This window comes from Lagenorhynchus albirostris, chromosome 9, assembly GCF_949774975.1.
Source record: "Lagenorhynchus albirostris chromosome 9, mLagAlb1.1, whole genome shotgun sequence".
In the NCBI taxonomy this organism is placed as follows: Eukaryota; Metazoa; Chordata; class Mammalia; order Artiodactyla; family Delphinidae; genus Lagenorhynchus; species Lagenorhynchus albirostris.
In genome coordinates, this window is record NC_083103.1 from 27,639,426 (window position 1) to 27,665,898 (window position 26,473).

Genomic DNA, 26,473 nt, shown 5'->3' on the forward strand with positions numbered 1-26,473 from the left:
TGTAACAAAAAGAAAAAAAAAAAGCTCATGTGATAGTTTTCTCCAGATCACTTCAGATTGGCCCTCTATGCCAATCTATTTTTTTTGTGCAAGGGAATTCTGAATTGTGGGCAATAGGAAAAAAGACATTTAAAACAACAAATAATTTGTGATTGAATTACTATGAATTATAAAAATTTAAAATTCCCTTGCATGGTCTGGGGTGACTTTTTAATTGAACTAGTTGACTTACAATATTGTATTAGTTTCAGGTGTACAGCAAAGTGATTCATTTATACATATATATTCTTTCAGATTCTTTTCCATTATAGGTTATTATAAGATATTGAATATAGCTCCCAGTGTTATTCTTGTTTGCCTATTTTATACATAGTGCTGTGTATCTGTTAATCCCATACTGCAAATTTACCCCTCCCCCACTTCGGTAACCATAAGTTTGTTTTCTGTGTTTGCAGACTTTCTTTTTTTTTTTTTTCTGTATGCGGGCCTCTCACTGTTGTGGTCTCTCCTGTTGCGGAGCACAGGCTCTGGACGCACAGGCTCAGCGGCCATGGCTCACGGGCTTAGCTGCTCCGCGGCATGTGGGATCTTCCCGGACCGGGGCACGAACCCGTGTCCCCTGCATTGGCAGGCGGACTCTCAACCACTGCGCCACCAGGGAAGCCCTGCAGACTCTCTTTTAATAACTGATCTGATCTCACTATACTAAGCTGAGCTGAAAAACAAGCAAAGTCCAATCCAAATCAAAAGGCTAAATAACCTTTGGGGAAGGCATGAGATTGTTATTTAAAAACCTTAAGGATACCACAATTCACTGAACATCCCTGAATCATTTTACCTCTCTTAATGCTAAAATTAAATTTGTACTTTACCCAGAACCTTGTAGAACCCACTTACATGGTACCAGTACTGCCACTATTCGTAACTTTATCTTATGCCACCAAATAACATATTTAATTTTTAAAGTAACTGCAATACTACCCTGAAGCCCAAATCATACATTCGGGCTACTAGAATATAAGATAACTGAAACCAAAATTTAATTTGTATTTATCAAATTGGCCAATATAACTGATTGGATGTTGATAACTAAGGGATAATTACAGAGCTAGTATTTACATTATGAATTGTTTCAGGTCTCCTTTTAAAGGCCAAACTCTTCAATCTTGGTTTTAGATAAGTTCTCTCGATAAGGCAAACATCCCATAACTCTAAGCCAAGGCCTGGTTTTACTTTCTTTAAAGTAAAATGTGCCCTTACCTCAAAACGTGCCTCTGAAAAGAACTGAGTAAAGAAAGCATCATCCAGCCTGTTTACAATGAAAATCATGAGCCCAAAACTTCGTGTTTTCATGTATATATTAGCTGTTAGAAATTGGGAGTACTGGAAGGTTTTGGCTATTTCAGCAATGTTTGCAAACATTTTATTTTTAATAAGTCCACTTATTTTAAAACCATAGTCTAGGAAGATTACAGCAACTTTTTAATAAAACATCTGTTTGCTTGTAGTGATAAAAAATAGGAAAACTGAAGTTTCTAATCATTATTTCAAAGAAATTATTCCCTCATTTCAAGGGGAAAAAATTAATAAATTTTAATCGTGCCACTTAATAGGGCTGTAATTAAATACTTTCAAATTGTATTTAAAGATGGAGAATTACTAACCCAACTCAGTTAATAATCTGTTTTATTTGATAAATCTCCCTTATCTTCTGGTAAGATTAGTCAATCCTCTTAACTATGCTGTTACAGATAATCTACAAATTGGGGTATATACTCTAGAGAAGTCTATTACACTTTTTAAACTAAGTGTTCAATGAAGTATTTGATGATTTTTAAAAAACAGGTAAAAGCATTATTTTTCACAGTCTCTCCAACTATATAAAAATAAAAAGAAACCCAGAAGTGTCCATGTATATTTTCATATCCTCACTCATATTCTTAAAAACTTGTTGACCGCTGCTGGGCAAGACCTAAGAATGCTAAAAAGAGAAGACATTCTACTTTGAGAATTTTAAAAAATATCCCACTTCAATGTAACTACCAGTGTTCATAGTTTAATTTATAAGCAAAGAGATTAACCATTAAGTAGCAGCAGCAGAGTTTATTTTCATGAAAATACCAGCAGATGTCAGCAAAAACTAAAGCAGTGTCCCATGAATTTGTACAAGGATGCTAAGCTATTTCTAACAGCATAACCATAATGCAAGAAAATCTCTAATTACAAAAGCTCAGTCCATGTAAGACACCTCAGTTTTCTACATTGCTACTCGACATGTAATTACCTTTTTGGACGTGGGAGCGGTGGGCCACGGTGGGATTTAGCCTTTTCAGGGTAGCAAGAGCTCTTTCAACGAACTGAACCGTTCTGATTTCGCTTAACAAAACCCACCTACAACATTACATAAAAAACCAAACTACACTTTAGACAGCCATCCTCACTTAAAAAAAACAAAAACATCAAATGGTTTACAGAAAATGCCTATTACCCAGGTACTTCAATATGTGTTCAGGGGTTCTGAATGTGGAATATTTATGAGTACTCAAATGCATTTTTCTGGGGAGTTCATAGTTTTCATCAGCTTCTCACAGGGGTCTTTGACCTCCATAAAGTTAAGAACCATACTGGAACTTACTATAAGTTATATTCTCTGAATAAATCACTCTCTATATGTATATATATGTACGCATGTTTCAAAATACATCTGTTAAAAATTACTTAGTTGAATCCACGCCAGGAAAACAGTTTTAGAATAGACTGTCAGGTTGTAGAGCAGCTTGCTATCTAGAAATAGACATAATATTTTTAAAAATAGAAGAATCTCATATATAATATTCCAAAGATAAGTAGTTATTTTCTTATACTTGTAAAAGACAAATGGGAAAAAGATCACTGGGATGCCACTCATTTTATTCACATATATACGTGCATTTTTCACTCTAACGTTTGTGACCAACACTGTGGAAGACCAACGTTTGTGGTCTTATGTTAACTTTTCAACCAGGACCCACCTATAGCCAAAGCTACGCATTTCATACAACTTTTATTTTTGCTTTTAGATTAACAGCATTCTAAAATAATTTAGCCACTTTGAATCATACTTACGCAAAGTACAAAAAGGATCTAGACAATTTCACTGTATTCTATATTACTGTAATTTTATATTAAAACATAAGTGGACTTGTGATGTAGTTTTTCTGAAACACAGCTTTTATTACAGCCTACTCCAAATCAGATATACCTTTCTCTGTAAACATTTTGCATGCTCACTAAAAGTTTGGTCTCCTAAATAGGCATAATGAACAAATATTTGCAAAATTGTTCAAGAAAGTTTCCCTTAAAAAATTTATCATCTTTGAAAAATAAGAGAAATGTTCTTTTACTAAGGAATGTTGAACTATCACAATTTGAATTTTAAAGTCATTTATTTTGTTGAAAATATGTTCCTGTTTTAAACAAAAAAGTTAAGATTTTAACTTGTCCCTACGAAGAGCTTAAGCAATACACTAAGTCATATTTAGAAGCAAAAAAATGATGGCAGTAACTCAACTAAGAAGGTCTAATAACCTAGAAGTTCAGATAAAATTAGGAGCCTGTGTTTGTCTCTTCTGTGATAAAATATTTCCTTAATTCAGGAAAAAAAAAGAATCTAGCATCTGATTTAAGCATAGAAAGACAAAATATTCTTTTTGTCAGTGCTCTGTTGAAACATGTCAGTCAAGGAACTGATAAACTGTATTTCTAATAATTGGGTCGGTAAACACTTCTAACTTAAAAATGACATTTTAATTCCATGGCTGAAAATGGCACTCCATCAAAGTAAAACCAGTCATTTTAAACAGATACCAAAAGTATACAGGAGTAAAAACAAACCTCTTTTGGTCACTTCATCAAATTGGCTGTATAAATCTATTTTCAACAGCTAAAAGTATTTCAAGTTGCTAAAAGCTCATTTGATTGAAGTACTATACTTAAGGAAAATAAAAAGCTAGTTTAGAGGCCATGTCCTAGACAATAAAACATTTTAGACAGACTGATGGATAGCTGTCTTGAGAAAAAAAGAGCAGAGAGAAGTTACCACCCACCCCCACCCTCCAAAGGGTACCCATACACATTCCAACTCAAGATTCAATCAATTTCCAAATAATTTATACTCTGTCTCAACCAGTGTTTCTCTACCTTGTTTCATTATTACTCCATTAAGGAGCTGTTTTTAGCCCTTTTAATCCTAGTCAACACCCTATTAAATTGAAATACCACAGATATAATGCATATCTGCTTATATATGGTATGTATATCCATGTTTTATACATAGATTTTTGCCACCAAGCACAAATTTTCACCAAGAACACAGTCTAAGCAATGAAAGGTTTACAGTATTAAAACTTATTTTAAAAGAATAAGTGGAGAGAAGAAATGATGTATTATAGTACTTAGTTATGTAGATTATTTCCAAAATAGTTCAACTACTTAGCTGTCTCAAAATTAACTCTTCCTGAAGTAGGTACTATTCTCACCTATAGGTAGTCCTTGCCTTGCATGGGCGGTAGTGTGGGACCATAAAAATGGCAATCAAAGTAATCTTAATAATTAATGGGGAAAATTATTATTGTTCTGTGACCTTAAAAAAAATCTGTCAAAATATTAAAAAGTGTCAGTTATAAACATAAAAGAAAATGAAAAAATTGTAAAAAAGTATACTTAGTACATTGTAATTTATATTAGAAACACTGAAAATTAAACTGTTATTTCACTGTAAAAAACTAATCAGGAGTAAGAGTACTTGCCTTTTTGTCAAGTAATTTATGGTACTGGGTAAGCATCTTTTCTATACCACTGCAAGTTGTCAGAATCCTTTACGTTTAGATTAGCTTCCACCATTTTATCGTTTGTGCTTTCAATGTTGTGAAATACCTCTGTAATTTCCTTTAATGTGAAGTTTGTTACCATCACTTCCTCTGGGACGTGTTCCTCCTTTTCTCATTTATGATGATAAGTTTGCCTTCACTGAGTTCCTCTAGCTGCATATCTAGAGGCTCTGGAATAGCAGCAGTGTCAATATTCCCATGATCAGTGATTTCTTCTACAACTCTATGTATGTTCAATTCAAGTCACACTTCTAGCATTATCATTTTCATTTCTTCACTGCACTTTCATCTTTGTTGGCCAATTCTGATTATCCACTTTGTAAAATGTCACATGGGTGGCAGGAGTCAACACAACTCTGTGCTTTGCTGTCTGAGCAAACTGCGTAACAGATGTGCAGTGACCAATCACTTGCAGAATTTGAGAGAAGTAACGTGATTGATCACTGATCTTGAAGCACATCTGTTACTTGCATAGTGATTTGTGGACTTAAGAGCTAGCAAGGAAGTTTGTACTTCATGTAAATACTCACAATTAATATACCATGGTGACTGAAATTTGAACTGTGCTGTTAGGCAACTGGCTTATTTAACTAAATCACTGTCATTGAAATTTGTGGACCTGGGAATTGTGCAAATTGAGGACTGCCTATACACTGCTTGTTTACATTGACCCAGACAGGCTGGAAGCTGACTGCTGAGTAATAAATAGTCCATCAAACTTTACATCAAATAATTTACTTTAAAGCACCCTAAAAGCAACATTAGTGCACACTGAGTGCATGTTTGCCACTTGGCAATCAACTTTAAAAGGTACCTCAGAATTTTAGAAATAGAGAAAGGAACTTTAAAGATCCCGTAATTTGATACCACAAATTATCCAGCATGTTTGTTATGAATTATCTCTCCTCCTTCTATTTCAATTTGCTCATATAGCCACTTGCGATCACAGCGGCATTCGGCACCACATTTGGTAGAACCGCAGGCAGGACAAGCATAGAAACATCCTAAGCAGTCTTCATCGAGGCAGTCACACAGGTCCATTCCACTGAAAATCAGGAGACCCTGGCTATCATAGACCTTACTCTTCGCTGGGATCACTTGTCTGTAATACAAAACACAAGGTGTGTTACACCTCACAAATATATTATTTCTGAATATTTAGCTGAAAACAGTTAATGAAAAAAACTTAAGGAGATAAAATGTTTTGAATTAGGGATGAAACCCCGCCAAATTGATACATGGCTTACCTAACTCAAAGCTATTCTACAATTAATAGCTAATGAGCTCCTTGTGAGAAGAAGAGACCTCACTGTAAAGTGTTGAAACATATCCAAAGGAATGGACAAGAACTGTGTCTAAAAACAATAATATAATTGTTAAAACTATTTACCCTTTCCTTACCAAAAAACAAAAAAAAGGCTGGGTAATAGTGGTACATTTTATTAGCAACCAATCTATCTACTGCTTTGTGAACACAGATTTTTATCACAGTATACTATCCAATTGTTTTTTACATTGAAGTTAATCTGTTTCTTGTTCTTTAATGGACTCTAGCAAATCTGGCCTAAAAACACTTACATGATTCAATGGAAAACCTTCACAGATGGAATAAATGGCCTATGTAGAAAATAATTCTGAATGATTACACTAACGTTTCTTTGTCAATTTGCATTTTAGATATGTTCAGTTTAAAAAGTCATATTCTAAACAATTTAGTTTTCTTGTTCATTCTATTGACTGTACTGTAACTTTCTATTTTAGACATGTAAAAAATAAAAAGTAACCTGTATTCTCATAAAATTTATTTTTTAGCTGCCACCTATAGAGCAGAGACATACTGATTATATATCAGTGCTTTCAAACAAGTGAATTATTTTAGCTATAAGAAGTATAGGGTTTCCCTGGTGGTGCAGTAGTTAAGAATCCGCCTGCCAGTGCAAGGGACACGGGTTCGAGCCCTGGTCCCAGAAGATCTCACATGCCACGGAGCAACTAAGCCCATGCGCCACAACTACTGAGCCTGTGCTCTAGAGTCCGCTAGCCACAACTACTGAGTCTGCATGCCACAACTATGGAAGCCCATGCACCTAGAGCCCGTGCTCCGCAACGAGAAGCCACTGCAATGAGAAACCCGCACACCATAACGAAGAGTAGCCCCCGCTCGCCGCAACTAGAGAAAGCCTGCACACTGCAAAGACCCAACGCAGCCAAAAACAAAACAAAAAGAGAAGTATATTAAGTTTAAATTATTTTAATTATTGTGCCAAAAATGTTATCTTGTTCACTTCATTGATACTTTCTTAGAAATAAGTTTTTAGAGTGGAAGGGGATGCCTTAATTTTCTATGAGGCCCTTGGAGGTTCTTACTAATTCTAGATTATCGAATTTAAAATATCTAACCAGAAACATTCAAAACTTAAGAGAAAGATAGGAAAACAATACAGATGTGAAGCAAGTTAACATATACCTTAAATAACACATAGCCTACCTGTCTGAACCAGCAACTGCACTTTTTGTAAGCCTTCTTTTTTCTCTTTTACCAGTTTCTGGAGCAAATTCAGTTTGCTTTCCTGGGTTTGCAAATTGTAATGACCTCAGAGCTTTAGCAGTTCTTCCCTGAATAAAGGTAAACAAATTATCAACTCAAATCTTAATATCCGACCATACATAAATATTTCACTTAATCTTAATCTAGATTATTCCTTAGCCTGGAAAACAGTCTGGAACTCACTAAAAAGAAAAAAAAAAGGGTTTTAGTGCCCAAGTGCAACAAAATTTATGTGGCCCATGGTCCGGGACCATATTCAAAGTTTACTGGTTAACTTATTTATGATATTTTCATTATCTAATTTTAGTCTCTGGCATATTAGAAGGAGAGGAGGACAGGCACAGTGAAAATGGCAATGGCTGCTGCCAACATGGGAGAGAAGGCAGCAAAACTGCTGTATAACCCACAGCACACAGCACAGGCTCCTAGTAATGATCCTGAGTCCTTAGGAAAAGGTTCGATTACATACATTTTTAAAGCTGAGAAGTAATAAAGTTTTAAGTTCTGTAACAGTATTATAATCCTTTTAAAAAAATTGGTAAAACAAAATTTTGACGGTTAAGAGTTTAATTTCATTATCTGGGGGGAAGAAAGGTTTATGTGATACATTCCACATGAACAATAGATAAATGAAGTGTAGAAGACATCTAAAGTGACAGCAGCAAGTACCTAGTATAAACTGCAAGATAACATTGGGTCCTGTAGATATGCCTTTGAGGGGATAACGAAGGAAAAGCACTACAGGTAATTTAAAATTTTAATTTGGTTTATTAATATAATGAAAAGGAGAAAATTGAGAAAAATATGCCAGCAGAAAGAATTATAAATTGCTTATAAATAGAAAATTTGAGAAGTGCTCCTTTGATGTACCAGTCCTTGTTCTGCACCAGAGACAGCTTTATGAAATCTTAAGTTATTCTGATACGGTTAAATAATTTAAAGGTAACATGTGACTAAGGAAGAGAGTTATAAAATAATTAATGCTTACAATGTAAAAATGTACGCTTTTTGACAGTAGGGAGTCCTAAAATTAGTCTTGACCATACCAAGTAAGAATTGAGAGCTAGAAGCAAAGGAAATTCACAAGCATCTTAAAATCCCAAACAAGAATGGGATAGTGCCAAAGTAGAAAGAAAGGCTGAAATAAGAAACAATTATCAAGTCACTTCTGAAGTTCCTTTTAAAGTAGCAGTTTTCAAGTCCTTCAAAAAAAAGGGGACTTCAAGCTGCTACATTTCAGACCCTTGCTGGCTGGCATATCCTACTGAGTTACTTTGGTATCAGAAAAGGAGCTAGGATGGTTAAGTCCTGGCTGTGCCAGAATGTCTTAGCACTAGCAGCTATGGCTTGAAAGTCTTGGGAATATGATGTTATTCTTTTTTTTTTTTTTTTTTTTTGTGGTACGCGGGCGTCTCACTGCTGTGGCCTCTCCCGCTGCGGTGATGTTATTCTTTTCCTAAGCCAACTTTCTTTACCAAACAATCTGGGTTTACACAAATATTTAGAAACACCATTTATTTTCACCTCCCCAACTTTATATTCACTGCCTGCTAGTTAGTGTACAGTCTTCCCTTGGTATCTGAGGGGGACTGGTTCCAAGATCCGCTGTGGAGACCAAAATGCTAGGATGTTCAAGTCCCACAGTTGGCCCCCTGCAACTTTGGATTGAACCAACCACAGATTGTATAGTACTGTATTGACTGAAAAAAATCCACATATAAGTGGACCTGCACAGTCCAAACCTGTGTTGTTCAAGGCTCAACTGTAATAAATAGTGATATAAATGTGATTTCCTTATAATTATAACCCTACATTGTAGAAGTAACGGAGAAAAAATGACTATACATACATCTGAATCAGGTTTTCTTCTCTGCCGGTCTTCAGAATCAACATCCACACTTCCATTGATTATCTGTGTACATTTTGGACAAAGTTTCCAACCAGGTACAAGCTGTCTTCCAAATTTTGCACTCAGAAAAGTGGCATCATCTAAATCAATTACATGTAAATTTTTTTTGGCTAGTTTTTTGTGTATGTTAAATGGGTCACAGCATGACTTCTGCAAATCCTCAAATCTGTCGATGTAAATTTTTGCATGATGGAAGCAAATTGTATTGTTCCCAGAAAGTGTCATTCCAGTTCTAAGTTGAAGTAAAAGCATGTCATTTGATGACAATTCTTGCAAAGTCTTGAAACCTGTATGACGAGTATAGTAGGTTTTATGGCACTCATTTGTGGAACGAAGCTGGACTCCAACTGAACATGGATCCATCATTTTTGATTCTAGCAAATTTCCTCTTTTTGATTTTTGTCTAGCAGATCACCCTAGAGAAAACATTAAAGAGTCCGATTTGTGCTGCAAAATTTTTATCTGGGAAACTGAAAAAGCATTTGATAAAATTCAATATCTACATAATAGAAAGAAACCTCTTAGCAAGCAAGGAATAGAAAGACATTTACCAAGATCCTACAAAAACATTATTATATTTAATTATAAAACATTAGAAGCATTCTCTGTAAAGTTAGAACTACACAAGAATACTTATATCACAGTTCCCATTTAACACCATATTAAAAGGTATTAAAAGGTATTCAATATAAAGATTGAAGAGGAAGAAATAAGAAATATTACTCAAAGATATGAATATCTAAATGGAAAATACAAGAGGTTCAATGGACAAACTATTAGAACCAGTAAGATAATTCAGCAAGCATGCTGGAAACAAAAACATTACAAAGATATCTTACAAGATATATAAATCTTACAAAAGATATGTAAGACTTTTATGGAGAAGACGATCAAACAGAAAGACAAATGAAACCTTAAATAAATGTAGAAATTAATCATGGCAAGTGTGACTACAGTAAATATGTCAATTTTCTAGGAATTTATCTATAAATTCAATATGATTCCAATCAAAATTTCACCAGGTATTCCACAACTCCCCCACCCCCTGGGATTTAGCAAGCTGGTCTATATGGAAGAGTAAAGTTTCAAGAAAGCCAAGATAATCTTGAAGGAAAAGAAAACAAAAAAAATATTTACTATAAAGCTATTATAATTAAAAGTGTGTGGTATCAGTATACTATAGACACATAGATCCATGAAAAGATGAGGGCTTGGTGTATGACATGTCGTATTATAAATCAATACCATATGACCCAGCAATCCTACTACTGGGCATATACCCTGAGAAAACCATAATTCAAAAAGAGTCATGTACCAAAATGTTCATTGCAGCTCTATTTACAATAGCCCAGAGATGGAAACAACCTAAGTGTCCATCATCGGATGGATAAAGAAGATGTGGCACATATATACAATGGAATATTACTTAGCCATAAAAAGAAACAAAATTGAGCTATTTGTAATGAGGTGGATAGACCTAGAGTCTGTCATACAGAGTGAAGTAAGTCAGAAAGAGAAAGACAAATACCGTATGCTAACACATATATATGGAATTTAAGAAAAAAAATGTCATGAAGAACCTAGGGGTAAGACAGGAATAAAGACACAGACCTACTAGAGAATGAACTTGAGGATATGGGGAGGGGGAAGGGTAAGCTGTGACAAAGCGAGAGAGAGGCATGGACATATATACACTACCAAACGTAAGGTAGATAGCTAGTGGGAAGCAGCAGCATAGCACAGGGAGATGAGCTCAGTGCTTTGTGACCGCCTGGAGGGGTGGGAGGGAGGGAGACGCAAGAGGGAAGAGATATGGGAACATATGTATATGTATAACTGATTCACTTTGTTATAAAGCAGAAACTAACACACCATTGTAAAGCAATTATACTCCAATAAAGATGTAAATAAATAAATAAATGTTTGATAGAATTAAAAAAAATAGGTATAACACATTAATGGGAGAAAGATTTAATTAAAGATGCTTGGACAACTGGCTAACCATATGGAAAAAGACAGACTAAAATCTTTTTCTCACAAACAAAAATCAATTCCAGATGTTATTATGAAATAAAACTTGAAAAGAAAAACTGTAAAAATGTTTATAAGAAAACATAGAAGACTTTGTGACACTGGGGTAGAGAAGAATTTCTCAAACAAGAAAGGACATATCAAAGAAAAAGATGGACACGTTTGATTTTATGTCCAAATTAAACATTTCTATATAACTCTAAGGAAGGGAAAAGAAGTCACACTGGATAGGTGTTGTTGGGATTATTATGCCAAATATACAAAAAATCCCCTGACTTCTACAAATCAGTGAGAAAATGACCACCCATTAGTAAATGAAACAAATATACACAGGCAATTCACAGAGGAAGAGAACAAAACAGCCAACAAATGCAGGTGTTTAACCTCATAGTTATCAGGAGAATGCAAATGAAATACCAGTTCTCAAACATTTGTTTGGCAAGATTTTAAGAATCTGGTAACATAGTGAAGGCAAAAGTGTGGCCAATTCTTACATGCTCCTTATACCTTGTAGGAATGTAAACTGCTGCAACTGCTTTAGAGTTTTTGGTAATTTCTTGCAAAACGGAAGAAGTCCACATCCCAGGGCCTTGCATTTTCAGCTCTATGTGTCTGTGCCAGAGAAATGTATGTCCCATGTGAGCATAAGGACTTTGCGCATGATACATACAAAGTCTTTCAGCATCGCTTTTAACAGTGAAAAATTGGAAATAACCCAATGGTAAAGAGTGAGAAATTGTAGGTTACTCAACAGGGACTGCTACAGGACAGTTAAAAATAAACTGCATGGGGGCTTCCCTGGTGGCGCAGTGGTTGAGAGTCCGCCTGCCAATGCAGGGGACGCGGGTTCGTGCCCCGGTCCGGGAAGATCCCACATGCCGCGGAGCGGCTGGGCCCGTGAGCCATGGCCGCTGAGCCTGCGCGTCTGGAGCCTGTGCTCCGCAATGCGAGAGGCCACAACGGTGAGAGGCCCGCGTACCTCAAAAACAAAAAAAAAAAACTGCATGAATTAAATGAGTCAATTTGAATAAATTTCAAAGATAATCACAAGTGAAAAAGCTGCAAAAGGACATATAGTATATCACGTAAAATTTTACATATACAATAGTATGTGTTGTTCCTGGATAAGAACTTGAATACATGCTAAAATATACATTAAGAATAATAGATACCAAGTCTGTGGTATATATACTTCTAAAGAGGAAGGACTTTTTTTTTAAAGAGAGATTTATAGAAGAAAACGGTATCTACACAAGTTTTTCATTATTTTCTGTGCCCTGTTTGAAATTTTTCATAACTATTTTTCATAAATATTTTTCAAAGCAAATATTTTTGCTTTGAAATATTTCAAATAAATATTTTTCAAAGCAAATACAAAAATTTAGTTGAATTCGTAAGACAAGTTTTAACAAATACAAGTCACTAGGAAAAAACTGTTGTTGAAAATAGATGTGAACCACTGAAATCCGGGCAGTGGCGAGGTACTGAAAAAGTAAAGGATCCAGAAATCTTGCAAGTGTTTTTATAAGCTTTGCTCCACATTAAAAAAAGGGTTAGAAAGCTTAGATACTTTCTGATATGTTTTCTGCAGAGAGAAACTGTAATCAGTAAAGCCATATACAAAGAAAAGAGTAGTCTCATGTAATAAAAAATGGTGAGTAAATATACATTTCTATGTCTTAAGTTAAAATACAAAATTAAAAAACAGAATTTATGGGGGATGAGTAGAGGTCAAGAGTGGGCTGAGCCTGGGATAAGACACTGGCGCGCCCCTGAAGGCGGGCACCCACCCAGATTTGCACCACAGGTGCCTCTCTTGCCTCACCCTGGGTCTGGCCCTGGTTGGGAAATGCAGTGTTACCTGAAGTACCTGGACATGATGAGGGCTGGCCAGACACGGTCCCCACTGCCACCCCTCCCAAAAAACCCCAGAATTTAAAGTGTTTGAACGTTTTAACTTAAAAAATTTAAAAGCTGATTAAATCAGAGTATATTTTAACCAACTTTTAAAATTTAATTACCAAGTATAGGTCCCAATCACATCAGAGGAAAATGCTTGTATAAATCTAATTATTTGTTTTATTTTAACAGATAAGTGGGTTAAGATAAATTAAGGAATGGAAAAGAAGAAGCCAGAGAGACGGTTATAAAACACCACCACCAAACTATGTTGTATTAAACTTCAGCAGATAGTGTCACAAATCTGGCTCTGACCTTCCTTAACAGTCAACAGGAAGGAAATTTGATCAACTATCCCCACAGCACAGTATGGAGACTGCTAATGCTTAATGTCTTATTAATGCCACAGATTCTTTATCTTTGTAGGTAACTGTCACCGATTTGTAGCCACTAATGTATAATATGATTTTTTGAACGTAAAACTATTTCTTAGCATTCAAGAAGTTATACCCTGATCATATTTGATAGGAAAAGCATCTTGTGACTTGGAAATTTTATTTTAGAAATTCTATCTGTCCATGGCAATAAAACATTTTTACCCGTTAGGGAGTTTTTTTTTTTTCTTTGCTACTAGGGGCTTCTATTCCTTTATTTTCCTTTAATCTTGGCTAAATTACGATGTCATTCACAAGAGTTTATCAGTAGACTCAAGTTATACCGGTGAGGTTGAATCCTTATTTCTAAGTGATCTGATGCTCTTGGAAATTGGGAAATATGATTAATTCCTACTAAATTAATTTTTCTGGTAAGTATTTGCTTGGACATCTTCCACAATTGCATAAATTCTTTTATTAACCTTAAACCACTAAGAATCTAGACTCGTAGTTGGAAAGCATAGAGCGGAATTTGTTTTTCCTGCAAGTTAGCCATGACCCTATCAGTCTTTGAAAACATCCCCTTCTGGGTAAACAATGGCTTCTAACCATTTTGAACTCTTGGCGTACTTTTAAGTACATAATGGAGGAACACTTGAAGGAATTAAATTGCTGCACAATTATGCTATTTTCTAAGAAGCCATCTCTCAGGTATCACTGTTAGGGTAGAATTATTTACTATTGGAGTTGCCAGATAAAATACAGGATGCTCAGTTAAATTTGAATTTTTGATAATGCATAAATAATTTTAATTATATCCCAAATATTGCTAAAAAGTAATTTGTTGTTTGTCTGAAATTCAAATTTAGTTGGGCATCCTGTATTTTTATTTGCTAAATCTGGTGGCCTCATTTACCATGCCTTTTTTTTTTTGCATATTCCAGTAAATAGAGATCTCTTTGGTGCCAGCTTCACATTATCTTCCACCTCCTATTTGCTGCTAAAAGAAAACTGACCTACTTATGAACAAATTACAGGACCTGCTCAGTTAAAAATTAAAGTGCCCCATCTGACAGAAGACAAATCACTAGTTGCAGTACGAAATATATTTTACACATTGCTTAAAGCTCAATGGCATATTGATACCACTAACTTGAGTGAAACCGTCACGGTAAAAGTGTACACACCTGTGTCAAAGCAGTTTTACGTTCAAGCATTGCTTTAAAAAAAAAAAAGTCAGGTTAGCTCAAGGAACACAAAATTTCAGGCAGTGATCTTCGGTGGTTACTGCCTGCCTTCTAAAACTTACACCCCTCTGGTTGCTCCTCCCCTGTTGTATCTCCCAGTGTCCCCATTTCTGTTCTCTTCTCTGAAGCTAAAGTTCTGCTATAGAGTTTTTTTTTTTTTTTTTTTGCGATACGTGGGCCTCTCAGTGTTGTGGCCTCTCCCGCTGCGGAGCACAGGCTCCGGACGCACAGGCTCAGCAGCCATGGCTCACGGGCCCAGCCGCTCCGCGGCATGTGGGATCTTCCCGGACCGGGGCACGAACCACTGTCCCCTGCATCGGCAGGTGGACTCTCAACCACTGCGCCACCAGGGAAGCCCTGCTATAGAGTTTTTTGGATCTGTTTCCGAGCAACTGTTTCTTTTGCTCATTTTGGCCTGTGCTCTGGCAATGTGGCCCACAATTAGTATTTTTTTTTCTTCAAGTGATAGTCTAGTGGCTTCATGTTGCTCCCTTCACCTGCAGTATGGTGCCATATTCTCCAGTAATGATTATCTAATATCTTCCTCAATTAACAGTCAGAAATACATTACTATTTACTGTCCATGAACTATTGAATAGTACTAGCATCAGCTGGGAACTTATTATTAACTAGAAAAGAGAAATCTCAGGAAAGCCCCACACTCACTGAATCAGAATTGCATTTAAAAAGGAAATACACAGGTGATATGTAAGCACAGTACAGTTTGAGATGCACTGCTTTAGATAATTCAGTGAAAAACATTAACCAAGCACCTTCTATATTTGTAGAGTATATCAAAAAATAAGAAACACACACACACAGACATGTACTTGCCTTCCAGGAAGTCCGACACTTAGGGAAGATTATTTGAGGGGGGAGGGGGAGTTGTAAATTTCATAAACTAGGTATAGAAAGAAATACCTGCTTCAGTGGAAAACCGCGCTGTTAAAGAGTACAACCTTCAGGGTTTTCACATTCCCATCACATGAGAGCTCTGAGTCTTTCATTGCCTTTGAGCTATTTTACAGCTGACAACTGTACAAAACTAACAGCAACGCAAAACAACTCTTGTCTATATTCTTGTAAATTCTGTCTGGTAGAGGTACAATTGACGCCCCTGGCCCACTGTGGAAGAAGACAGTTTTGCCTCTATTTGCTCATTTATTTCAATATTCCTGATCAGTAAATGTGTCAGTTCTTTTGATTGTCATTTGAACTGATTATATAACATCTTACCAGTCCCCTCATTAATAAGGTAAACAAAAACCACGTGTTGCTAATTTTATATCTGTGTGACAGTCATGATTTTACTTCCTTCTCCCTTTTTTGTGGAAAATTATATTTTAAACATAGGAAAAAATTAATTTGCTCCAGCCAAGTCACTTTGATGGAATGAAAAAAAAATCCAGCTTCTTATAGGTTAAGATGAAAACCATGTAACAAACAAAAAGCCCCAAATGTGTTCATTTAGACCTGAGTAATTTAGATTTGTTTTCCACTCCCCCCACCGCCTTAGGAAAATTTCAGATATAAATGAGACTGGTCTTTAAGTGCTTTCAAACTACAGGTAGTGATGGAGGATTTTTAAATTCCTGAATGTCAATGAATATCCTAAGGCCTTCCTGGATAAATGTTTCAATGAATTTTATTTGTACACTTAATTATTTTCCATTTCAAATAGTAAAATGCCTTTTTAACAAGTCAAATTTTACTTGAGACCTGTGCTCCTGGTTCTTGAATAGCCACGAAACCCTCCTACTCCTCTCCATATGGCTTCCATAAGACTCAAGAACATCCCCTTGTTTACCTATGACCAGGACAAAGGACCTCCAAATTCCCATTGTCTCATTTATAAATTTATGAATAATGAGCTGAACTACTTGTTGAAAATAATCAATTGGAACAAAATGCTTGTTAACCATATTTTAAGTTTCTCTCCTTCCCCTAGGTCCCTGAACTTTGGCCTACCCTCAGCCAGAGCCAGCAAAGGACCCCTCCAGAGAATACGCTGGCCTCAGGGCAAAACAATCTGGGATCTACAATCAGACCCAGCAGTTCTGTTTTGGCTTTGTTTACTCATCCCTTGAGAAGCTGGTGAATCTTTTGGTCAGAGAATTCTCTCCACTGCTATAATCCCTTTTCCCCTCTTGCAATAACCCTTTCAATAAAGTCTCTCCTTACTAACTCTGGATTTTATTATTTGACACTTGCTTTTAAAAGTTCTGCATTTTCAATTTTCTCTTGCCTTAGAATTGCCAATACTTTCCTTCAGTACCTAAATAGAGTATGTTTTGTGATTCTAAGATTAACTTCCAATATTTTTATAGCACTCCCAGAAGAGTCGAGAGAGAATGAAATAAATATAGATTTATTAGACCCCTTCTTCTATACCTTAGGTAGTAAACACAGGCATTTGCTCCTCATATATCTGAACACTGACAAGTTAGGGAATAAGCTTTTTTAAAAAGCTGAGGTATCACCCGACATAACATTATATTAGTTTCAGGTATACGATGTAATGATATAATATTTGTATATATTGCAAAACGATCACCACAATAAGTCTAGTTAACAACTGTCACCACAGTTACAAATGTTTCTTTTCTGTGATGTGAACTTTTAAGATTTACTCCCTCAGCAACTTTCAAATATGCAGTACAGTATTATTAACTAGTTATCATGTTGGATGTTACATCCCCATTACTTATTTACAACTGGAAGTTTGTACCTTTTGACCCCCTTTTCACCCATTTTGCCCACCCTAACCCCTGACAATGGCAATTACCAATCCGTTCTCTTTATCTATCAGTTCATTTTTTAAACATTATATTTTAAAATTATTTTTTTTATAGATTCCATGGAATAAGTTTTAAACACTATCTCTTGCTATTCATTACCCAACTCTATGGTAGGTAGGCTGGATGCACTGAAGAAGCTGAGTGACCTCATACAAGGCCACGACAGTAGCAAGTTTCCCTAATAACACAAGTTCTAGGACATGATCACAGGCCTCCTATAGGAGTTAGTCAAAGCAGAACCACAACCATCACTTCCACTAACAAAACAAAAGCAGAGGGAGATAGTGGTGCTTGGTTACCACTTCAAGTTAGTGGGAAAAAGAGCATTAAGAGGAAATTTAACGAAAAAAAAATTACTGAATTTTTAGGTCAATTTTTAAGAGTCTTTCCCTTTCAGGAAAAACGTCTTGTTTTTTCGGTATAGGGGTCTTACAATTTGTAAGGCATTTCCCCATTTACCTTTTACTTAATTAAAAAAAAAACAACTTCACCCCTATTTTGCAAATCAGCAGTTTCAGTCCTAAGCATGTGCCTGCCAGCGTGCGCGCGGGCGCGCACATACGCACACACACGCGCACACGCGCGCGCGCGCACACACACACACACACACACACACACAAATCATGCCACTGGCAACTGGTAACTTTTTGTGCTCATTATCTTCAAATACTAACTACCTACAGGACACTTGAATGGGTACTAACAGAAGGGTTAAATGGCCAAGTGGGATAGTCTTAAACCTCAAGAAGACCCAGGCCCCATAAGAAAGATAAAGTGAACTTAAAACAAAAATATGGTCCATAGTATTATTTAAAATAAAATATTTGGGAGGTTCCAGTCAAAGATGGTAGTGTAGGAAGACCCTGAACTCATCTCTTCCCACGGATACGCTGAATTTGTACCTACATACAGATCCATTCCTGCCAAAGAAGAACTGAGGGCTGCAGAACAAGTGATAAGTGATAGAGGGACAACACAGGGGATGCATAAAAGAGATGGAGGCATGGTATCGATGGGAACCCCAACCCTGACGAGGACCTTCAGTAGGGAGGCATATCACTGAGGGGCCTGTACGCAGACTTGCCCACACTAGAGCAGGGCAAAGAAGCAACTGTTTAAAGGGCACCTACGCTCTAGATGAAGGAAATCCATTTACTAACCCTCAAGTGTCTGCCAAATGGGCAGAGAACTGCTGAAACTGTCTCTGGGGTCCAAGGTGCCAGAAAGTGCCATTTTTTGTGTGTCCCCCGTACACCTTAATAGTGCGGACAGAATCATGGTCCAGGTACTCTTACTGGCCTGCCAAGGCTGCCCCAGCATGCCCCAGGCCCACCCCACCCCCCAGCTCCACTTGTCCTGCCAAGGTGGTCTGAGCACAGCAAGCCCTGGGACCGCATCCCTCCCCTGCTCCACTCATGCCTGCTCCAGCTCCAGTCACCTCACTAGGGTGGTCCCAATGTGAACGTGCTCCAGGACACACTGGCGCACACCTGCTCCAGGTCCAACCAGCCTGACAAAGGTGCCTGGCACACACGGTCCATACAGAGGACACTCCTACACAAAGCCATGCCTTCCAGACTCGGAGAGGTAGATGTTTCACCTAATTAATACGAAAACAGAGTTAAACAAAAGGAGGAGACAGAGAAATATGTTCCAAAAAAAAAACAGAACAAGATAAAAGTCCAGGAAAAAACCCTAAGGAAATAGAGATAAGTAATTTACCTGATAAAGAGTTCAAAGTAATGGTCATAAAGATGCTTAACAAACTTGGGAGAAAAATGAAGGAACACACTGAGAACTTAAGAGTTAGGATATAAAAGAACCAAACAGAGATGAAGAATACAATAACTGAAATGAAAAATATACTGGGTCAACAATCTAGAAGACAGAATAGTGGAAGTCATCCAAGCAGAAAAGCAAAAAGCAAAAAATTTAAAAGAGCTTAAGGGACCTCAGAGACAACATCAAGCATACTAACATTTGCATTATAGGAGAAGAAGAGAAATAGAAAACATATATGAAGAAGTAACGGCTGAAAACTTCCCTAACCTGGGGAAAGAAACAGATATCCAGGTTCAAGAAGCACAGAGAGTTCCAAACAACATAAACCTAAAGACACACCAAGACAAGCTATAATTGAATCAGCAAAAGTCAAAGATAGAGAATTTCAAAGACAGAAAGAGAAAAACAACTAATCACATACAAAAGAACCCTTGAAAGACTATCAGCCGGTTTTTTAGCAGTAACTTTGCATGATATATTTAAAGTGCAGAAAGGAAAAAACCTGCAACCAAGATTACTCTACCTGGCAAAGTCATCATTTAGAATTGAAGGAGAGATAGAGTTTCCCAGACAAGCAAAAACTAAAGAAGTTCATCATCACTAAACCAGTCTTACAAGAAATGTTAAAGATCTTCTTTGAGTAGAAGAGGCCATAACAAGAAATAAGGAAATATATGAAAAAAAAACTGCACTGGTGCAGGCAAATTTATAGTCAAGGCAGTGAATCAGCTGCTTAAAAACAGGTATGAAAGTTAAAAAACAAAGGTAGTAAAATCAACTATAACTACAATTAAGTATTTAAGAGATACACAAAATAAAAAGATGTAAAATATGACATCAAAAACATAAAACATGGGGTGGAGAGTAAAATGTGCTTTTAGAGCATTCAATCTTACGCCAAGAATTAGTTTAAAATAAACATATATATATATATGTCAATATACATGAATCTCATGGTAACCACAAACCTATAATAGATACACAAAAAAACAAAGAGAAAGGAAGCAAACATAACATTAAAAAAAAATCATCAAAACATGAGGGGAGAGACCAAGAGAAGCAAAGAACAGAGAAGAACCACAAAAACAACCAGGAATGATCAACAAAATGGCAATAAGTACATACCTATCAATAATCACTTTAAATGTAAATAGACTAAATGCTCCAATCAAAAGACATAGGCTGGATGAATGGATTAAAACAATAAGACCCATCTAAATACTTCCTACTGCTCACATTTGGCACAATTTAGCAAACCTTTCAGGTCTCCAAACTCCATTTGTGATTTCTCTCTATTCCTATGGTCCTAAACCGTCAAAGAGAACAGAATCCCTTGATTTCAACAACTGAAAGACTGTTTCCAGACTAAGATGAATGAGCAAAGCTCTCTTTATTCTACCTGAATTCTGGATGTGGTCAACACTGTCAAACAGTACTTAATACTATACTTAAACTGTCAAACAGTTGGGTAAATGATTGTGACACTGAACTGTAAGCTATTCTGTTGAAAACACTTCCACCTCTTCCTAGAAAACAAAGTCTGGACTCTTTAGCATGGCATTACTTGTTCAAACGTCACATACTCTAAGTCAAAATAGTCTACTAGCAAAGTTCTTCTATATATATGGTGTTATTTTCTCTATCACTCAAGGCAAAAGAGTAAGGAACTTCAGGGACTTCCCTTTTCATAGCACTCATCACAGGCTTTCTTGTTAGTTTTTCCCATTATGTATTAAGCTCCGTGAGGGCAAGGAATCACCAGGGTCCTGTTACAGCTGTAACTTCTCTAACTAGCACAACATTGGCACTTAGTAGAGAACATCTTTCGAATGAATACATGTTCCTAAACTGCCAGAATCTCACACAAAGAAGGCTGAATCGGCCCAAATCAATGTGACTAGGTGCTCAGGATCCTGCAATTATCCCCACCTCAACCCTGTGCTCATATGCATAACGCCCCTACTTCACGGCTGTATCAGAATATTGCAAGCCACCAGATACATCATATGAGCCTCTACCATGTTCACGGTACGGGAACGTAAGAAAGAAGACTATTCGGCATCCGGCCTCAACCAAACAGCTAGGGCTGGGAGGGCTCCGATTTAAAAAATAAAAACCAAACAGCAGAGATATAAGCTGTGGATGGCGCTCTAGGCCGCAAAGCTCTCCTCTAAATAAGACAAGCCTAAATCAAAATTAGCAGGGCTCCAGGTCTCCCTAAGGGTGGCGACGACCCGCGGGGTCAACAGATGCGGTGGTAGAAACCGTACTGGGCCTTGACACAAGGGGCCGCAGATGAAACGGAGGAAGCGGGGAACGCTGCAGGGTGGCAGGCTAGCGGAGGCCACAGTTAGCAGCTGAAAATCCCCCTCACGTGTCCGACCTGCTCCCCCTCCTCTCCTGGGGACCTCCATCACCTGGCCCGGGCCCTCCTCCCACCCAGAGATCGGTCTCCACGCCCCCGACCCTCCCCAAAGCCTCCCCCAGCCCTCCCCACCTTTAGCGGGAGCTCTCAATCGCCGGGGTCGGGCCGCACCCGCAACGTCTCAGCTGGGCCTCGGCAGCCGGCTTCTCGGCTCCCCCCGGCGCTACCAGCGAGAGGGCGGCGAGCCAGGCTAGAGAGTCTCAGCGCTACCATAAAGAGAGGGCTGGGAGAAGCCTAGAGGGGAACGGAGCTTGGCCCACCGCCTCCGGGGCGGACAGGGCGGGGCGGCGTGAATTGGCGAATGAATCCAGGTGAGGCAATGGTTGCTTCAGAGGCTGTCTGGATTTTTTTTTTTTCTTCTGTTGGACGTTAGGGAGTTGGGCGGTGTCTGGGGCCACCTTTTACAAGATGCAAATTTGGCTAACTTGGGTTGTGTTCGCGAATCTCTGCGCCTGTGCGTGATGCCACATTCTTGCACCCCAACCCTTCTAATCTCTGAAGAAGTGAATGAGTTAAAAAAGACTTTCAGAAGAGACCCTGTATTTAGGGTCTCACATTTTGATTTCTTTCACTCAAGCGAAATATATTCCAAAATACATCTCCTTTATTATAAATTATAAGAATAGTTATGTTTATTACTTTGAGTAGAGTGTAGGCACCAGGAAGATGCTTGCAAATTTTCAGAAGGGAAACACACACACACACACACACACACACACACACACACACACACACACACACACACACACACACACAGTATCTTTCTTGTAACCCTATTGTCTGGGCCAATTTAGGAGCTATTAATTTCTAAAACAGATTTTATTCACCCACAATCTTTGAGGGCCCTAAATCCCTTAGCCTGAAGCGTCTGAGCCTGCAGCCATTTTCAGGTGGGGGTAGGAGGACCCCTTCCCCCACCCCGCCCCACTGTTGTTTTAACTAGCCAGGTGAAAAGTGTGAGACAGGGAAATAAGATCCACCGAAGCCCAAGCTTGCTAGCAATACTATACACACCTACTGTAAGTTGTTTTTTGCAGGGAACCTCTCTAATGGTCCTTCCTAACACCTCCATGCTGCTTTGAACCTAGTCAGGGTTTTTGCCGCTCCCTAATTTACACCCATCTTAGAAATGGGAGAAAGGCAAGAACAATGGGTAATCCCCTCAACTGTGTCCACAGGAGGTGACATTCAGTAGTTCTTTTAGTAGTTACTTTGTGATTGGCACTTTGCTAAGTTATCATGAGAGAAGAAGAATGAAATTTATACCTGCTTTCAGAGAGCTCAGACTAATGAGAGAGAGGAATAAATAGTTAATCACAGTGTGGTGTGATAAATGCCATCAGAAACGCAAGGATATGGACAGGATAAAATGAGAGGTGCTAAGGCAGGGAAATTCTGGGAGGAGATTAATGCCTGAATTGAATTGTCTATGGAAAACTGCTTGATGCAATGGTGGCCTCCAAGTAAACTGTTAGGCAATCTATCCTAGAGGTAGTGAAACAGAAGGCTTTCAGGACAAATTAAGATGCTTGAATAACATGGTTTACTGAATCAATTTAAATATCTAGTGAAAAGTAAGGGGAAAGAGTTGGGGCAAGCTGACACACTTATGCTAGGGTGCAAACAAGTGGAAGGGCAACATCAGCTGGGTCATGAGTTATGCAGTGTTCATGTGTTGTTGCCACATCAGCCTTTCCCACTGATCTTATGCTTATGAAGACTAGCATTGAGGTTACAGCAAGGAGGCCCACAGGTGGAAAGTGCTTTGGGCCAATGGCACACACCTGCTCTGTTGGATAGATGCAGGGAAATGTGTTTGGTCACAACCAGAGCTTACCAATCAGCCTGATGAACAGACACGGGTTTTACTTGTATTTCTTGGATAGAGCATGTAAGAGACTATACTATGTCTAGTAAATCAGCCTATGTCTAGTAAATCAGCCTATGGATGTATACTAAATCAGCCTATGGATGGCTGATTAAGGGTGACATAGTTGTCATCCCAGAGATGGCATAATTATTCATATCTTAGTTTTTCCATTCCTTTTTGACTCTAAGTGATGCTCCGTTCCATCATATTTTTGATTTATTTTCACTTTGATATGCCTTATAGTTTACTAACTTACTATGTATATTTAACACAGTTCTGTCTGTGTTTCACAAAGTACATGCTTACTCATTTTCTATATATAAAACATCCTAGGAGTTTTGCATTTATCTTCTAAGCTGCTAGTGTACTTAACACTTCTGACTAACACTTCTTCTGACTTTCATCCATCCTTCAGGGAACTACAAGGAATTCAGTATAGCTGGGGTAGGAAGCTGGAGAGGTAAGTAGAGGAAAGATAATACCCTTTTTTTTGGCCATATTAGAGATACTAGATTTTATCCTGGAGAAAACTGTAAAACTGTGTGGAGTGTGAAGAATAGGAAAGAGGTACAGTCCTGTCCAGGAGGGCCGGGTAGAATCTCTTGCCCTAATGCAGGTGATTAATAATGAGGTCTTCCATCAACTAAGACAGTGGCTCTGTGGAGTGAGATGTGATTCCCTTGCCCTCAAGACATTTGGTAATGTCTGGAGACATTTTTGGTTATTCCAACTAGAGGGTGCTACTGATAATCTAGTGGGGTGAGGACAGGGAAACTGCTAAACATCCTACAGTGCACAAGAGAACCCCTCACAACAAAGAACTACCTGGTTCAAAACTGCAGTAGTGCCAAGATTGAGAAACCCTGAACTAAGGGAATTAAGAAAGCAAGAGAGGATAGAACTTAAGCAAGCGGATTTAGTTGGATTTCGTAACTGATTAGATATGTATGTGAGGAAGAAGGTGATTGCACAAGAACCACAAACTAGGCAAAACATGAAGTATTAACATGAAATGGGTCCCAAGTTTCAGATGAGATGGCCTGGTGCTCCGAAAGGGGTTATGGGAAATGAACGAGGATGGATTCTTAGTAATTGCTTTCCTTCTCCCCCTCTTCTTCTTTTTTTGTAAGCTTTCATATTGAATTTTAATATGTCACACAGAAGTACACAAGTCATAGCTTGATGAATTTTTATATCCATATAACCACTACCCAGGTCAAGAAATTCCACTATCCCAGAAGATTCTTTTAAGTTGCCCTCCCTGCCCCCAGTTATTGTCACCTGTTGACAAAGGTAACCACCATTCTAACTACTTTTACCATAGACTATTTTTGCCTGTTTTTGGAATTTGGAATTGTACTGAATACACTCTTTCGTGTCTGGCTTTCATGACACAACATTATATCCACCTCTATTGGGTGTAGCAGTAGTTTTTTGTCATGACTGAATCGTATTTCTATTACATGAAGGTGAGAACCTGTTATTTTATCCATTTCACTGTTGATAGACATTGGGTTGATTTCATTTGTGGCTTTTACAAATAAGGATGCTGTGCACATTCTGTCTTTTAGTGCACGTATATTCCACACTTTGTGTGAACGTATGTAGTGGATATTTACTGGATAGTGGAATTGTTAGATAATAGGCAGTGTGTACGTTCAGTGTGAGTAGATACTGCCAAAGAGTTTTCCAAAGTGATTGCATCAATTTGCACTACATTCAGCTCCAATTTGTACTCCTAAACATGTTCACCAGCACTTGGGTTTATCAGCTGTTATTGTTGGTTTTTCATTTTAGTTACTCTGGAGGTTGCATAAGTAATTGTTTTCTAACACTAAGTTACTTCACTGCACCACTTGGGGCACAAAACAACTCTAAGTGGGCTCTGGAATTATATGCCTGGTTCAAATCCTGGATCAGCCACTTATGCTGGCATAACCTATGGAAGTTACTTTAATAACTTAAGTTTCAACTCCTCATCTGTAAGATAGGGATAATATCATCTGCCTTATAGGGTTATTGTGGGGAATAAATATATGCGTGTATGTGTATGTGTGTGTATGTATGTAGCAAGCATATATACATATACATGTTTGTGTGTATATGTATAATACTAATATATTAAAGTAACCAGTTTTGGCCCAAGATGGAATCGCTCATGCTAAGTAAGTCCCTTGTCAGCAAACCAAAACTTAACAAAGTTTCTATTCTTGGCTCTCCCAAAATAAGGAAGGCCAAGGTAAACCAATCAGTGCTTGCCTGCTCAGCCCAAGTTACCTAACCAGGCTCCTAGACTTCCCTTTGCTCCATATAAGGAAAATACCCTCACTTTAATCAGTCAGCAGATGCCTAGTATGACTTCTCTGTTCTTGCGCCCTTTTACCTGTAAAAGCCTTTCATTCTGTACAGTTCCTCAAAACTTCTCTCAATCTGCTAATCCGTACATAAATCGCTGAATAAAGACAATACAATCTTTATTTACTTTTTGGCCGCACTGTGCAGCTTGCGGGATCTTAGTTCCCTGACTAGGGATTGAACCTGGGCCCCCAGCAGTGGAAGCACAGAGTCCTAACCACTGGACCACCAGGGAATTCCCAACAATAAAATCTCTAAAGTGGACTCGGTTGAATTTTGTTCTTTGACAAGTATATATACTAGCAAGAATTATTATAGCTTCCAGTCATTGAGAGTTTAGCTATATGCTAGTCAAATAAAATTCAAC

The 26,473-nt window shown here is 37.8% G+C and overlaps 1 protein-coding gene and 1 long non-coding RNA gene across 3 annotated transcripts in view; one reads left to right on the forward strand and one right to left on the reverse strand.

Moving 5' to 3' along the window:
• Positions 1 to 1,857: 1,857 nt before the first annotated feature.
• Positions 1,858 to 22,159, reverse strand: ARL14EP (ADP ribosylation factor like GTPase 14 effector protein). Of its 2 annotated transcripts, XR_009542400.1 has the most exons (5): positions 21,954 to 22,159; positions 9,266 to 9,741; positions 7,357 to 7,484; positions 3,874 to 5,970; positions 1,858 to 1,981 (listed from the first exon to the last, which is right to left on the reverse strand). XR_009542400.1 is itself a non-coding variant. In XM_060159484.1 (4 exons), exons 2-4 carry the CDS (start codon positions 9,689 to 9,691, stop codon positions 5,742 to 5,744), a joined length of 783 nt encoding a protein of 260 aa, XP_060015467.1. In that variant the 5' UTR covers positions 9,692 to 9,741; positions 21,954 to 22,159; the 3' UTR covers positions 2,084 to 5,741. The 2 variants fall into 2 exon arrangements, 1 of the variants encoding a protein (XP_060015467.1); XM_060159484.1 differs by lacking the exon at positions 1,858 to 1,981 and having other exon boundaries at positions 2,084 to 5,970.
• Positions 22,160 to 22,165: 6 nt separating this feature from the next.
• Positions 22,166 to 26,473, forward strand: part of LOC132525906 (uncharacterized) — a 269,675-nt gene continuing 265,367 nt past the window's right edge. The window contains exons 1-2 of the long non-coding RNA XR_009542401.1: positions 22,166 to 22,192; positions 24,167 to 24,211. This is a non-coding gene — a long non-coding RNA (uncharacterized LOC132525906). The remainder of the gene's footprint in view (positions 22,193 to 24,166; positions 24,212 to 26,473) is intronic.